A 17,393-nucleotide genomic window follows, 5' to 3' on the forward strand; every position below is an offset into this window, starting at 1 on the left:
CCACCCGATGTTACAGGAAGGCCATAAAGATCATCAAGGACATCAACCACCCGAGCCACTGCCTGTTCACCCCGCTATCATCCAGAAGTCGAGGTCAGTACAGGTGCATCAAAGCTGGGACCGAGAGACTGAAAAACAGCTTCTATCTCAAGGCCATCAGACTGTTAAACAGCCACCACTAACATTGAGTGGCTGCTGCCAACACACTGTCATTGACACTGACCCAACTCCAGCCACTTTAATAATGGGAATTGATGGGAAATGATGTAAATATATCACTAGCCACTTTAAACAATGCTACCTTATATAATGTTACTTACCCTACATTATTAATCTCATATGCATACGTATATACTGTACTCTATATCATCGACTGCATCCTTATGTAATACATGTATCACTAGCCACTTTAACTATGCCACTTTGTTTACTTTGTCTACATACTCATCTCATATGTATATACTGTACTCGATACCATCTACTGTATGCTGCCCTGTACCATCACTCATTCATATATCCTTATGTACATATTCTTTATCCCCTTACACTGTGTATAAGACAGTAGTTTTGGAATTGTTAGTTAGATTACTTGTTGGTTATCACTGCATTGTCGGAACTAGAAGCACAAGCATTTCGCTACACTCGCATTAACATCTGCTAACCATGTGTATGTGACAAATAAAATTGGATTTGATTTGATCCCTGTAAATTATGTGGCACCACTGGTTTGATGGTTAGGCTAGATTGAAAAATATTATTTAGTAGAACAATTTACAACTAATGAACTTGCACTCAATGGTTGCGTGCTTCATGCTGATACACATTTATCAAAATTATATTTTGTTCCCACTCTCACACAACATTATTGACAAAATTATACTTTGTCAACAAAACTAAGGAAAGGTACATTTTGGACAGGAATCCATACTTTTTGTGCCCTATATGGAATTGGTGATTCAGAGTTTATCCCATGTGCAACTCTGTTGTTTTTGTCACACTGCTTTGCTCCATCTTGGCTAGGTCGCAGTTGTAAATGAGTACTTGTTCTCAACTGGCCTACCTGGTTAAATAAAGAAGAAATAATTTAAAAAACTAAAACATAGTAGGTAGCAAAACCACCACCACCAGGGACTCCTTTCCTACTGTGGTGCTGCACAGTGCACTGCACACACACACTGTATACATGATGCAGGCCAGGGACAGGCACGACACATTCATTAACTTCCTTGTTCTCGTCTTCGTTAGCCACCTTGTATTGACACGGAGCAGTGGTGACATGTCACTCAGCAGAGCTGTATCCATATCAAAGGGTATGGTTAATGACATTCAGACAATGTTCCATTTTCATGATTAATAAGCACTGGACTAAAAGCACTGACATCCTTCAGTTAATTACACAAGCCTAAGAAGCAAATGTATTCAGTAGCAGCAACTTATGTAACAATGGTTTGTACAACATGGGGCTAGGGGCTGGTGAGAGGGAAAAGGACCTATGAGAGCAGGGCAGGGCAGCAGGCCAGAGGAGCAGGGTTGTGCTGCTATGCTAGCCTCATAAATCTGACATGGATGGGAGTAGTCCACTTGAGTGCATCTGCAGAGCAATCTTCTCTAATCCCCCCACACCCCCTGCCTTCCAGAGATGCAGGATGTCAGCCCTCCATCACCACTTTATCCATTAGTCTCCCCTCTTACAGAATGAACTGTTCCTTCCCCCATCAGACAGAGTGATGCAGGCTGGGTATATTCCCTATCACCAACACCACCACACAGCCTCAGGGTAATTCCTCTTGTCAAGGTGCTCACACACATACAAGCAATCAGTGGCAACAGCTTCACAGGAGCCAGAGCGTTTACAAAACCTGTGTGTGTAGGGGGAGCACAACCTGGCTGGCCGAGCACTGTTCCTGCCGGGTGGGATCCAGCAGAATATTGACTCGGGGGGGGAAAGGAGGCCTGCTCCATACCCAGCTGCCAGCTTCCATTAAAATTAATGGAGGGACGACCTTTTATTTTCTTCTGTTGGGGGGGTAGGCTTAGGGGGCTTAGGGTAGGAAACAAACCATGGCTTCCCAGAGTGCCTGCTCTGTCATACAGTATCACACAGCCCTGAGGTGCTCGGCTTTCTGTGTGGCAGCAGTGGTGGGAAAACTTCAAATGTCCACTGGTACAGTACAGGGAAACATGAGGCCTCAGGCACAGACATTGAATAAACATGTACTTCCACTCATGGAAAACATGTATCATACAGCATTACTGTGAAAAGCAGTAAATATGAGTAGCAAATACTATATATGTACAAGCTACCATGAAGTGCCATTGGAAATGCATTGGATTTAATTTTAAAGTGACAATCCGGAATTAGAATATTCTATCCTTCAGCCGTTTCCCAAAGCAAGTGACAGGGTGACCACTGTGTTTAAAATCACGAATGCCTCCATTAACACAATTTTGCCAAATTCAAATACACTAAGGATGTTTTACAGCAAGTGTGCTGATCAGGTGCTTATCATTCCTCATGCAATGAAGACAGTTGCTCTTTGGACATGTGTACAACATTTTTACTGTGCTAAAATATCATATTTCTCTCCAAGTATTACAGCCATAAGAGATGTGTTGAGATGTAGTCCTGATGATCAGTAGGGTGTGAATGGCTGAACCTCAGCACTAACCCCACAAAGTCCAGTGTTTCGAAAATAAAACAAAGTAGGCACCCACACCAGCACACATCTGCTATTACGAGTGTTGTACGTGCATGCGTGTGAGAGTGTTGTACGTGCATGCGTGTGAGAGCGTTGTACGTGCATGCGTGTGAGAGCGTTGTACGCGCATGCGTGTGAGAGCGTTGTACGCGCATGCGTGTGAGAGCGTTGTACGCGCATGCGTGTGAGAGCGTTGTACGCGCATGCGTGTGAGAGCGTTGTACGCGCATGCGTGTGAGAACGTTGTACGTGCATGCGTGTGAGAACGTTGTACGTGCATGCGTGTGAGAACGTTGTACGTGCATGCGTGTGAGAACGTTGTACGTGCATGCGTGTGAGAACGTTGTACGTGCATGCGTGTGAGAAAGTTGTACGTGCATGCGTGTGAGAACGTTGTACGTGCATGCGTGTGAGAACGTGTCTTTTTGGCAGTGGGAGTAAAAACATTATTGAGAACTGGATTAAATTAAATATTACTGGCCCAGTTAGTGATACATGACATGCTATTTTATCAAATCAATTCTCTGTAATTAATATTACCAGATTAAACTAATAATGTAAATGTAATTAACTAGGTAGTCGGGGCACCACGAAAGAATGTTTATAGAGCGGTTGTCTTCCGAATAAACTCTTAAAAGACCTGGTAATCTTTTATAATAGCAGTCAATTATCAATCGTCACCTTATTAAGTCTCATCCGGACGTCGTAAAATTCTTGGTTATCTTCACGAACCCTGGCTAACAAGTTGAATCAGCAATACAACATTTGTTTAAATTAGTTATTTACTAAATACCAAAATAATCACAGAATTAGATATACACAGGATGGATCATACATTGATTACTAATTATGTCATACATGAAAACGTCCTTAGCGGACGGAACTGATATGACGGCTGGTTACACAAAGAAAGAGGGTTGGGTTTGAATGAAAGAGCAGGAAGACTGAGGAACAAAAGGATTGGGTCTCTATCGGACCGTATGAAGCTATGCTATCATAAATACAGAATCTTATGCATTCTAAATAACCTCCCATTTGGAAAAGGAAAACACAAATATTTACTCTGAGCTGTGCTTCGATAGATTGGTCGAAGATGGAAGGCTGTGTTGCCCAGCAGAGATCTATCTCCCTTGTACTTTGTGATGGAACGGATACGTTGTAGTACCGTTGCCGTGTGGTAGAACGGACACGTTGTAGTACCCTGTCTTTCTGAAGAGATTGTATGTTCTTTCCTAGCCCACGTTTACAGCTGCTGCTGCTAATAACTCGACGTCTAGGATGTATCACTTCTTTAGTGAATAAGAGTTCAAAGTTCATACCAAGTTGCCATACGATATTCTGGTTGGTATAGTCACATTCATCCTTCCAGCGTGGCGATCGTTACTTCCACGATGAAATTCACAATTTTAAACGAGTGAGCTGAGTTCACTTGTGAAACCAATTCTCTCATTTCGAAGCTAAAATTACATTTAATCTTTTCACAAATAGTTTCACATTTAAACATTTCAATTGCACAACAACTCCATGTGAATCTGATAACTAGAATGTGTCGACTTCCCAAAATGCACTTTATGTCGTCCTATCATCAGTAATAATGTCTCAGACAACAACTGATCTGACATATTCTTTAACCTCTTAAGACTAGGCCTCAATACTGCCCCCTTTGGAGGAAGTGCGTGCCCATAGTAAACTGAAAATATTTTTTCCCAGAATTGCTAATATATGCATATAATAATTATTATTGAATAGAAAACACTCTAAAGTTTCTAAAACCGTTTAAATAATTTAAATAATGTCTGTATGTAAAGCAGAACTCTCAGGGCAGCCTTTCTCCCAAACTCTCTCTTGTCAAGAGAAAAGTTGGGTCAACTTTGACGTCATCGCCCCCACCCTTCCCAGGCAGCTACCGATCTGGGAACAGTATGTATGTATTCAGCGCGACGCCTGCTTTCAAATGGCGCGTTCATTGTGAGAATCCCGCGAGCCCTCGTCGTTTGGCGGGCGAAAATGTTCGGGTCACTCTCAAATACATGCACTCTATTGCGCGCGGCCGATTTGGGGCACGTTCTTTTCCAAGGAACAGCAATTGAAGGAAGTTTGTCTGTTCGCGCTGATCATTGTTTTACATGCTAAAAACATCATAAAGCTCGATTCTGCACATAGTTTGACCAGTTTAGTTTGACCAGTTTAGTCGACATATAATATGTAAATTTGAAGTTTTGATGCGCAAGAGTGCGGGATCAGAAGTAATTTTGGGTGCATTTCAGCTGAAGCTGTTAGCATATGCTAATACAGAGACACACAACGTGAAACCAAACGATGTATTGGGTAAGTATGACTCCTTCTACGTCTTCTGATCGAAGAACATCTAAGGTAAGGGAATATTTATGTGGTTATTTTGGGTTTCTGTGGACTCCAAACGTAGAGGAGACATACTGCTAATATCTGAGCGCCGTCTCATTGTATAGCCAGTGTACGAATTCTGTAACGTTAAAAATAAATGTAATACAGCGGTTGCATTAAGAAGAAGTGTATCTTTGTAACTATATGTAGAACATGTATATTTAGTCATGTTTATTGCTTGTTATCTGTCGGAGATATCATCATTTCTCCGGACATTTGAGTAGCATTTTTTGAAATGTCGTCATTGTAAACAGAGATTTATGGATATAAATGGCATATTATTGAAAAAAAAAAATACATGTATTGTGTAACATGTACTATTACTGTCATCTGATGAAGATTTTCAAAAGGTTAGTGAATGATTTATTTTTTAATCCTGCTTTTATAATTTTATATTTTCTGGGACAAAATGGCTGCCTCTCGTCTTTTGTTTCGGTGGTGGTCTAATATAAACATGTGCTATGTTTTCGCCGTAAAACAGTTTAGAAATCTGACTCGCTGGGTAGATGAACAAGGTGTTTATCTTTCATTTGAGCTATTGGACTCGTTAATGTGTGGAGGTTAAATATTTCTAAGAATGTTTTTTTGCATTTTGCATTATGGTAATGAGCTTGAGCCGTAGTCACGATACCGGATCCGGGATGGGTCGCCGCAAGAAGTTAAGTGCCAACGGATATTTTCAACTGGTTGGATTACCGAAATATGGGCTTCCCAAGAGTTTATTCGGAAGACAACAGCTCTATAAACATTCTTCCGTGGTGCCCCGACTTCCTAGTTAATTACATTTCCATGATTCGTTTCATCAGGAAATATTAATTACAGAGAATTGATTTGACAAAATAGCATGTCATATATCACTTAATCCATAGCAAAGACACGACACCACGAAAGTGACAGAACAGTCCTAGCTGTGCCAACCTAAAAATTACAAAATGGTAACCATGGCTGCATGTAAGCGCTTCTCAGCAGCACCCACCACACACACACACACTAGGGTTCATACACATTTAGACAGATTCAATTTCACGAATTTCCCATGACTTTTAATCAAATATCCATGACCAACAATTGGCGGCGTCTATGTGCGTATAAATAAAGTTAAGTTAAATGTGGTATCAACACTGGGAGACTACTCTCTGACCCACTGTCCTGTCGTTGGGCAAGGCACTTAACCCTCGCACCAAGTAGAACACTTGTTATACAACTGTATACAACACATGTGGTCAACCCTCAGTGGTTCAGTCTGGAGAGCTACTGGGTGGGCAGGCTTTTGATCCAGCCCTGCTCAAACACATTAGAGTTAATTTATCAAGGTCTGGTTGAGCAGCTCATTTCTAAAATGTGGTTTGTTAGAGAGGGAATAAAAACCAGTAGCTCTCCTGGAGGATGGTTGACCACCCTTGATGTAAAACATTGCGACATTACATCCAAAGACGTTTTAAGACTTTATAAAATAATTAGCTCAAAGATCAGATGGCTATGGTAGGCTACAAATATGTTTTATTCAGCTGAAGCAAGCCCAAACATTTTCTTCAGAAAATATTTTCTTGTTTAGTCATTTATCTTAGAAGTGTTTACATTGCAGGTTGACTAGCATCTATTGAGATGCAATGTCCCATACATTGGATGCTCCAAATAAATTGAAGTATCTACAAAACAAGTTATGAATTGGCTACCTAGTCAGTCTGTTTTTTATTGCCTCTCTCCTTGAGCAACGGCCCACTCACACACAGACACTCTAGTGTCATATTGCAATCCTGGCTGATATGTTTTTTAAACATTTATTTTTATTAATTTCCCTGACTTTTTGGGTTTGACCATTTTCCAAAACTTTTCCAGGCACGGAAAACACAATTGTAAAATTCCATATAAGTCTATGCTAGGTAAACCTCTGCCTTATCTCAGCTCACTGGTCACCATAGCAGCACCCACCCGTAGCATGCGCTCCCGCAGGTATCTCTCACTGGTCATCCCCAAAGCCAACACCTTTAGCTGCCTTTCCTTCCAGTTCCCTGCTGCCAATGACTGGAACAAATTGCAAAAATTGCTGAAGTTGGGAGACATATCTCCCTCACTAACTTTAAGCATCAGCTATCTGAGCAGCTTACTGATTGCTGCAGCTGTACACAGCCAGTCTGTAAATAGCCCATCCAACTACCTACTGTACCTCATCCCCCTATTGTTTTTATTTGCTCTTTTGCACAGCAGTATTTCTACTTGCACATCATCATCTGCACATCCATCACTCCAGTGTTAATTTGCTAAACTGTAATTTCTTCGCTACACTTGGCCTATTTAATACCTTACCTCCTTACTCCATTTGCACACACTGTATACAGACTTTTCTATTGTGTTATTGACTGTACTTTTTTTTATCCCATGTGTAACTCTGTGTTGTTGTTTTTTGTCGCATTGCTTTGCTTTATCTTGGGCAGGTCAGTTGTAAATGAGAACTTGTTCTCAACTGTCCTACCTGGTTAAATAAAGGTGAAAAAAATGTACCTAAGACAACATAGCATGGCAGCAACACAGCATGATAGCGACACCACACGTGTATGTGACCAATAAAATGTGATTTGACAACAACATGGGAGCAACAACATGGCAGCAGCACAAAACACATACAACAGCACAAAAACAAAAAGGTAGAGACAACGGATGCCTGAAAAGTTTTTTAAAAAAGGAACCAATGAGTAGTGGGTGTAGAAACGTGACTGGTAACTGGTATGGCGGTAGGTAGGTAGGCGTAGCAGCGTGACTTACTTCATGATGTATTTAGCTCTGTCCACAGTCTGAGCTTTGACCTTGACCAGCAGTGGGTGGCTGGTGTACGTCTCGTTCTTCCACTGACCGTATAGCCGGTACCTGGGGACCACAGGTAGAACAGAGGTGGGTGTGTTAACACTGACATATCTAATAGTACACACACCAGGACCAGCCTGGGACAAGGACCTTTCAATACCAGAACACAACAGGGCGGAGAATAGAACAATTCCTGTAAACCCACATACTCCTGTCTCTGTGTGGGCTTTGCTTTCTCCATAAGATGGACTCGGCTGGCCAAATGTAACAGTATAACTTTAGACCGTCCCCTCGCTCATACCCGGGCGCGAACCAGGGACCCTCTGCACACATCAACAACAGTCACCCACGAAGCATCGTTACCCATCGCTCCACAAAAGCCGCGGCCCTTGCAGAGCAAGGGGAACTACTACTTCAAGGTCTCAGAGCAAGTGACGTCACCGATTGAAACGCTATTTAGCGCGAACCGCTCACTAAGCTAGCCGTTTCACATCAGTTACACAAACATGTCAGTTCAAGTAAAAAATGGCACCGCTATGATTGTGTGTGTGTGTGTGTGTCTGTGTACATAGAGTACCAGTCAAAAGTTTGGACACACCTACTCGTTCAAGGGGTTTTCTTTATTTTCACTATTTTCTACATTGTAATATAGAAGACATCAAAACTATGAAATAACACATACGGAATCATGCAGTAACCAAAAAAGTGTTAAACAAATCAAAATATACTGTATTTCAGCTCTGCACACGCTTGGCATTCCCTCAACCAGCTTCATGAGGTAGTCACCTGGAATGAATTTCAATTAATGTTCATTGTTTATGGGTCATTGAACAAACATGGGAAACAGTGTTTAAACCCTTTACACTGAAGATCTGTGGATTTTTACGAATTATCTTCTAAAGTCAGGGTCCTGAAAAAGGGACGTTTCTTTTTTTGCTGAGTTTCTATATAGTACCAGTCAAAGGTTTGGACAAACCTACTAATTCAAGGGTTTTTCTTGATTATACATTGTAGAATTATAGTGAAAACACCAAAACCATGAAATAACACATGGAATCATGTAGTAACCAAAAAAGTGTTAAGCAAATCCAAATATATTTGAGATTCTTCAAAGTAGCTACCCTTTGCCTTGATGACAGCTTTGCACGCTCTTGGCATTATCTCAACCAGGTTCACCTGAAATGCAAGACCAACAGTCTTGAAGGAGTTCCCACATATGCTGAGCACTTGTTGGCTGCTTTTCCTTCACGCTGCGGTCCAACTCATCCCAAACCATCTCAATTGGGTTGAGGTTGGGTGGAGGCCAGGTCATCTGATGCAGCACTCCATCACTCTACTTCTTGGTCAAATATCCCTTACACAGCCTGGAGGTATGTTTTGGCTCATTGCCCTGTTGAAAAACAAATGATAGCCACACTAAGCGCAAACCAGATGGGATGGCGTATTGCTGCAGAATGCTGTGGTAGCCATGCTGGTTAAGTGTGCCTCGAATTTTAAATCAGTGTCACCAGCAAAGCACCAGAACACCTCCTCCATGATTCATGGTGGGAACCACACATGTGGAGATCATCCATTCACCTACGCTGTATCTCACAAAGACACGGCGGTTGGAACCAAAAATCTCACATTTGGACTCGTCATTTCCACCGGAGAAAATGTCCATTGCTCATGTTTCTTGGCCCAAACAAGTCTCTTCTTCTTATAGGTGTCCTTTAGTAGTGGTTTCTTTGCAGCAATTTGACCATGAAGGCCTGATTCACACGGTCTCCTCTGAACAGTTGGTGTTGAGATGTGTCTGTTACTTGAACTCTGAAGCATTTATTTGGGCAGCATTTTTTGAGGCTGGTAACTCTAATGAACTCTGCAGCAGAGGTAACTCTGGGTCTTCCATTCCTGTGGTGGCCGTCATGAGAGCCAGTTTCATCATAGTGCTTGATGGTTTTTGCCAATGCACTTGAAGAAACTTTAATAGTTCTTGAAATGTTCCTTATTGACTGATCTTCATGTCTTGAAGTAATGATGGACTGTCATTTCTCTTTGCTTATTTGAGCTGTTCTTGCCATAATATGGACTTGTTTTTTCACCAAATAGGGCAATCTTCTGTATACCAACCCTACCTTGTCATACACAAGTGATTGGCTCAAACCCATTAAGAAGGAAATTCCACAAATGAACATACCCCTTTTACCAATTTTCGCCTAAAATGACATACCCAAATCTAGCTGCCTGTAGCTCAGGACCTGAAGCAAGGATATGCATATTCTTGATACCATTTCAAAAGGAAACTCTTTGTGGAAATGTGAAATGAATGTAGGAAAATATAACACATTAGATCTGTTAAAACATAACACAAAACTCAATTATTATTTTTTCCCCATATTTGAAATGCGAGAGAAAGGCCATAATGTATTGTTGCAGTTTCGGGGCAATTTAGATTTTGGCCTCTAGATGGCAGCCGTGTATGTTCAAAGTTTTAGACTGATCCAATGAATCATTGCATTGCTGTTCAAAATGTTGTCAAGTCTGCCCAAATGTGCCTGATTGATTTATTGATTCATTTCCAAGTACATAACTGTGCACTCTCAAACAATAGCATTGTATTATTTCACTCGAATAGCTATTGTAAATTGGACAGTGCCGTTATATTATTAAGACACTAACAGCTTACAGACGGTAGGCAATTAAGGTCACAGTTATGAAAACTTAGGACACTAAAGTGGCCTTTCTACTGACTCTGACAAACACCAAAAGAAAGATGCCCAGGGTCCCTGCTCATCCACGTGAACGTGCCTTAGGCATGCTGCAAGGAGTCATGAGGAATGCAGATGTGGCCAGGGCAATACATTGCAATGTCCGTACTGTGAAACGCCTAAGACAGAGCTACAGAGAGACAGGATGGACAGCGGATCGTCCTCGCAGTGGCAGACCATGTGTAACAACACCTGCACAGGATCGGTACATCACACCTGTGGGACAGGTACTGGATGGCAACAACCACTGCCTGAGTCCAACAGAAACGCACAATCCCTCTATCAGCGCTCAGACTATCAGCAATAGGCTGAGACGGGCTGGATGGAGGGCTTGTAGGCCTGTTGTAAGGCAGGTCCTCACCAGACATCACCGGCAGCAACGTCGCCTACGGGCACAAACCTACCGACGAGACAGGACTGGCAAAAAGTGCTCGTCACTGACGAGTTGCGGTTTTGTCACACTAGGAGTCATGGTCGGATTCGCGTTTATCATCGAAGGAATGAGCGTTACGCTGAGGCCTGTACTTTGGAGTGGGATTTATTTGGAGGTGGAGGGGCCATCATGTCACAGCATCATCGGACTGAGCTTGTTGTCATTGCAGGCATTGTCAATGTTGTGCATTACAGGGAAGACATCCTCCTTCCTCATGTGGTACCCTTCCTGCAGGTTCATCCTGACATGACCCTCCAGCATGACAATTCCACCAGCCATACTGCTTGTTCTATGCGTGATTTCCTGCAAGACAGGAATGTCAGTGTTCTGCCATGGCCAGCGAAGAGCCCAGATCTCAATCCCATTGAGCACGTCTGGGACCTGTTGGATCAGAGGGCGAGGGCTAGGGCCATTCCCCCCAGAAATGTCTGGGAACTTGCAGGTTCCTTGGTGGAAGTGTGGGGTAACATCTCACAGCAAGAACTGGCAAATCTGGTGCAGTCCATGAGGAGGAGATGCACTGCAGTACTTAAAGCAGCTGGTGGCCACACCAGATACTGACTGACTTTTGATTTCGACCCCCCCCCCCTTTGTTCAGGGACCCATTATTCAATTTCTGTTAGTCATATGTCTGTGGAACTTGTTCAGTTTGTCTCAGTTGTTGAATCTTGTGTTGTTCATACAAATATTTACACATGTTAAGTTTGCTGAAAATAAACACAGTTGACAGTGGGAGGACATTTTTATTTTTTGCTGAATTTATATACGTCTCACCTGTGCTGGTAAGGGAACAGTTTGAAGAGGCCCCAGAGTTCTTCTGACATGCAGGCGTTACACTCCATTAGAGAGAGCGAGGGCAGCAGCACCTGGTCTGCAATGCTCAGGAAACAACTCAGCAACGTGTCCTAGGAGGGAACAGCAGCACATCAGCTACCAGAGCACAGACCACACATATGTGTGGATGCATATATTCCATTTATTCTCTGTGCATTCCTCTTACTAATTAGCACAACAAGGCTATTCCAAGTCACTTCTTGGTCTCATTTACTTTGATAACTCACCATTCTGTCCTTGATGTGGTCATTTCTAGCCTCATTTTGGTACTGTAGAACAAAAGAGGACAATTCATGAGATGAGAAGCCAGAGTATGAGAGGTTATGCCAATTAACGTTCCTTTGGGGATCAATTAAAGCATTACTTATCATCAATCATCAAATGGCAAACTGATGGTGGGGCCTGTACCTCTTTCATGAAGCCCTTGCCCAGTCGTACTATCTTGGCAAAGAGGATGGGGTCATGGGAGAGGTGAGGCCCCAGGTAGCAGAGCATGCTGAACACGTCTCTGCGTAAGTCCTCAAAGCTCTCAGCAGGCCTTGGGGCTCGCTTGTTCCTCAGGGGCCTCATCACACAGCCCTTGGCCCCTTTGGGAACCCCGGCTCTGCAAGGGAAACACAGGTGAGACAGGGCATACTAAACACATCAACATACAGCCTCCAGTGCTCTAGTGTGAACCGGAAGTGGTTCTGTTTGTGGTTGTCATTATGTCTGTGTGCTTTCCGTGTGTCCCTACAATTGAATGAAAGGCTGGCATCAGAGGAGGTTATAGTCTGGCTGGCTGTGTATGTACACTCTGGCATGTCGTGCTGCAGTGTATGTAGGTGCATGTGTGTGCATCTCTTTCTTCCACCAGTGTGTGAAGAGCACTAAGTGAATCTGTGGGAGCGGGCAGGCACCTGCGGTACAGCGGCTCCACAGTCAGGTGCAGCAGCTGGCACAGTGCCAGGGCGATGGCCTTGTGAGAGGTGGCGTAGAAGGCAGGCATCTGGTCCATAATGCTCTGGGCATGGTGCCAGTCTCCGATCCTCAGCAGCGCTTCCAGCAGGCCCAGCTTCTGGTTATCAGGAGGCTGAGCGGAGAGGGGGAGATACTGATACTGTGAATGTGTGTGTGTGTGCATGAGTGTGTGTGTGCGTGTGTTTGAGTGAAGCTCAGGGCAATTGGAGCAACAGAAGCAGTAGTTAGAGAGCAGCTCTTCCTAAGTCCTTAGTTTATGACTGTCAGTAATAAACTAGCTGAGGGATCTCACACAGTACAAAGCAGGCCCATTAAAAGAGGTTACGGAGGATTTGCAAACACAAAGCCTAGTCAGTAAATCCAGAGACGTCATTTACTCCAGCAGCAATGGATGGGAACAAGGAAGTGTAGAAATCCCTCATCCTATCTGACGCTGCACTTCATTTGTGTGTGACTGACACAACCAACTGTGACACAGCACAGTAACAAGGCAGTGCTGTCAGGCAGAGGCTGTGACCGTGGGATGAGAGAGCTAGCTAGAGGACGAGCGGATATTCTGCTCCTTCAATGTCACACCATCTTCTTTTCACGACCAGGCTATTCTCAAAATGTGCCCTCATCTCACACTGTGGGGTTAATTTTGAAATGTTTTTTAAGCCACAGCAAAACTACTGTTGAAACAGATATTCACGCAATTTAGCATTAGCATGACGTGGGCACCCAGTTGACTGAGATGCAATCTGACAGTCCGGAGCTTGGGCTGGAGGCTGGAGTTATTTTAGAAACATGGCCCACAAAAGCCTTCAGTGTTGCTATTCGTTAGAGTTAGCCCGTGGGATGGTGATAGGGGGTGGAGAAGGGGGCCGTGTGGAGTCTGTACGTTTAACACGTCTGTGGCTGTGGCCTAGCCGCTGCAGCGCTACCTAACAGACCTCCTCTGGTCCATCAATCACTGCCTGTACAGTCTGTGGACCTCAGTAACACGCCCTGCCTCAGACAGACACTGATTAGCACCTCGTTAACACACACACAAAAATAAAGCATTTCCTTTGCCTTCAGCTACACACTGAGGCAGCCTTACAATGACTGGGATTCATCATGGAAAACAAAGGACACTTGATGGAAGTAGTGCTTTAGTACAGAAGCAGAACTCAAGACGTGCAGACATGTTTTTCCAATGGTAGAAATATATGTTGAGTGATGGCCATGAGATTGCTTTACCTTGTCGTTCTTCTCCTCCTCTTTCTCCTTCTCTCTCTCCTTGTCCTCCATCTTCTCGGAGGGTACCACTACCATGGTGAGCTTGCGAGCGATCTGCTTGGCCTCCGTGATCTCTCTCTTGTGCTCCTCTACAATGCTGGCATCCAGTGGCATCAGCTGGGAGGGAAAGGCAGAGGCACAGAGGACAGGACAGACTCAGTCATATGTCAGGTCACAGCTTACAGTACAATGAGATTCCATTTTCTTATTGGATCACCTGCTGCACAATCGGGCATTCACTGAGGACAAACAATGTTAGTCTTAAACCTTATACAGTGCATTCGGAGAGTATTCAGGCCTCTTGACATTTTCCACATTTTGTTAAAATTACAGCCGTATTCTAAAATGGATTACATTATTTGTCTCATCAATCTACACACAATAAAGCAAAAACAGTTTTGACATTTTTGCAAATGTATTAAAAATTAAAAACAGAAATACCTTATTTACATAAGTATTCAGACCTTTTGCTATGAGACTTGAAATTGAGCTCAGGTGCATCCTGTTTCCATTGATCATCCTTGACATGTTTCTACAACTTGATTAGAGTCCACCTGTGGTAAATTCAATTGATTGGGCATGATTTGGAAAGGCACACACCTGTCTATATAAAGGTCCCACAGTTGACACTGCATGTCAGACCAAAAACCAAGCCATGAGGTCGAAGGAATTGTCCGTAGAGCTTCGAGACAGGATTGTGTCGACGCACAGATCTGGGGAAGGGTATCAAAAAATATCTGCAGTATTTAATGTCCCCCAAAACACAGTGGCCTTCATCATTATTAAATGTTTATTTTTTTGTACCCCCTTTATCTCCCCCAATTGGTAGTTACAGTCTTGTCCCTAGCTGCAACTCCCGTACGGACTCGGGAGAGGCGAAGGTCGAGAGCCATGCGTCCTCCAAAACACGACCATGCCAAGCTGCACTGCTTCTTGACACACTGCTCGCTTAACTCGGAAGCCAGCCGCACCAATGTGTCAGAGTACACACCGTCCAACTGGAAACCTTGTCAGAGTGCATGCGCCCGGCCCACCACAGGAGTCGCTAGAGAGCGATGGGACAAGGAAATCAGGGCGGGCCAAACCCTGCCCTAACCCGAACGTCGCTGGGCCAATTGTGATCCTCTTCATGGGTCCCAAGATTAAACTTTTTGGCCTGAATGCCAAGCGTCATGTCTGGGGGAGACCTGGCACCATCCCTATGGAGAAGCATGGTGGTAGTATCATCAAGCTGTGGGGATTTTTTTCAGTGCAGGGACTGAGAGACTAGTCAAGATCGAGGGAAAGATGAACGGAGCAAAGTACAGAGAGATCCTTGATGAAAACCTGCTCCAGAGCGCTCAGGACCTCAGACCGGGGTGAAGGTTTAGCTTCCAACAGGACAACAACCCAAGCACACAGCCAAGACAATGCAGGAGTGGCTTCGGGACAAGTCTCTGAATGACCTTGAGTGGCCCAGCCAGAGCCTAGACTTGAACCCGATCAAATATTTCTGGAGAAGCCTGAAAATAGCTGGTCAGCAACGCTCCCCATTCAACCTGAGACGATCTGCATGTAGCATCATACCCAAGAAGACTTGGTTGTAATTGCTGCCAAAGGTGCTTCAACAAAGTACGGAGTTAAGGGTCTGAATACTTATGTAAATGTGATATTTCAGTTTGATAATTTTATTTTAAATTTGCATTTAAAAAAAAATCTAAGAACCTGTTTTTGCTTTGTCATTTAGGGGTGTTGTGTATACTGTAGAATGATGAGGGGATAAATACGATTTAATACATTTTAGAACAAGGCTGTAACGTAATAAAATGTGGAAAAAGTCAAAGTGTCAGAATACTTTCCGAATGCACTGTATATAAAATTATATTTATACGTGAGACAAAGTGTGAGTTGAGAGATGCTTACATGCACATAGAGGTCCTCCAGCTCTATGAGTTTGTGGTGGAGGAGGGCGGCAGCAATGTGGTAGAGTGAAGTAGGGGTCTCTTCATTAGGCTCCTGGGGGAGAGAACAGTCAGAGAATACTCATTATATACTGAGAAACAGCTAACGGATGGGGGGTCCAGTACAGATCAATATAGAAATTGCCTCGGCTGTCCTTTGATCCCCAACCTGAAGAAGGCGCAGCAGTGCCTGTTCAACCTCAGGAGGCTGAAGAAATTCAGCTTGTCACCAAAAGCACTCACAAACTTCTACAGATGCACAATCGAGAGCATCCTGGCGGGCTGTATCACCACCTGGTACGGCAACTGCTCCGCCCTCAACCGTAAGGCTCTCCAGAGGGTAGCGAGGTCTGCACAACGCATCACCGGGGGCAAACTACCTGCCCTCCAGGACACCTACACCACCCGATGTTACAGGAAGGCCATAAAGATCATCAAGGACATCAACCACCCGAGCCACTGCCTGTTCACCCCGCTATCATCCAGAAGGCGAGGTCAGTACAGGTGCATCAAAGCTGGGACCGAGAGACTGAAAAACAGCTTCTATCTCAAGGCCATCAGACTGTTAAACAGCCACCACTAACATTGAGTGGCTGCTGCCAACACACTGTCATTGACACTGACCCAACTCCAGCCACTTTAATAATGGGAATTGATGGGAAATGATGTAAATATATCACTAGCCACTTTAAACAATGCTACCTTATATAATGTTACTTACCCTACATTATTCATCTCATATGCATACGTATATACTGTACTCTATATCATCGACTGCATCCTTATGTAATACATGTATCACTAGCCACTTTAACTATGCCACTTTGTTTACATACTCATCTCATATGTATATACTGTACTCGATACCATCTACTGTATCTTGCCTATGCTGCTCTGTACCATCACTCATTCATGTATCCTTATGTACATATTCTTTATCCCCTTACACTGTGTATAAGACTGTAGTTTTAGAATTGTTAGTTAGATTACTTGTTGGTTATGACTGCATTGTTGGAACTAGAAGCACAAGCATTTCGCTACACTCGCATTAACATCTGCTAACCATGTGTATGTGACAAATACAATTTGATTTGATTTGGAGCTAAAGGGTGTATTCCAGTGCCGGGCAGCATTACTATTCACACCTGGTCTGACTGCACCATTTTTCCTCATTCCTGCAGGTCAAGGGAGAATAGCTGGAGAAAATTCCAAACCTGGGCAAGACTTAAGTTCTCATCAATAAGACCTCAAAGTCTTTTCATTTAAATTGTTTATGGATTTCTCTGCTTCTTGTGCAGGTAGCTCCTCACAA

At 43.5% G+C, this 17,393-nt stretch overlaps 1 protein-coding gene across 4 annotated transcripts in view; it reads right to left on the minus strand.

Annotated features, from left to right (window-relative positions):
- Window positions 1–17,393, minus strand: part of LOC118390195 (THO complex subunit 2-like) — a 70,363-nt gene that overhangs the window by 35,869 nt on the left and 17,101 nt on the right. For all 4 annotated transcript variants that reach the window (XM_035780521.2, XM_035780520.2, XM_035780519.2 and 1 more), the window contains exons 9-15: window positions 16,044–16,136; window positions 14,103–14,258; window positions 12,821–12,993; window positions 12,330–12,525; window positions 12,149–12,190; window positions 11,862–11,992; window positions 7,866–7,967 (exon numbers count right to left, since the gene is read on the minus strand). In XM_035780521.2, coding sequence (XP_035636414.1) covers window positions 7,866–7,967; window positions 11,862–11,992; window positions 12,149–12,190; window positions 12,330–12,525; window positions 12,821–12,993; window positions 14,103–14,258; window positions 16,044–16,136 — 893 coding nt within the window. The remainder of the gene's footprint in view (window positions 1–7,865; window positions 7,968–11,861; window positions 11,993–12,148; window positions 12,191–12,329; window positions 12,526–12,820; window positions 12,994–14,102; window positions 14,259–16,043; window positions 16,137–17,393) is intronic.

Source organism: Oncorhynchus keta, chromosome 11 (assembly GCF_023373465.1).
Source record: "Oncorhynchus keta strain PuntledgeMale-10-30-2019 chromosome 11, Oket_V2, whole genome shotgun sequence".
NCBI lineage: Eukaryota > Metazoa > Chordata > Actinopteri > Salmoniformes > Salmonidae > Oncorhynchus > Oncorhynchus keta.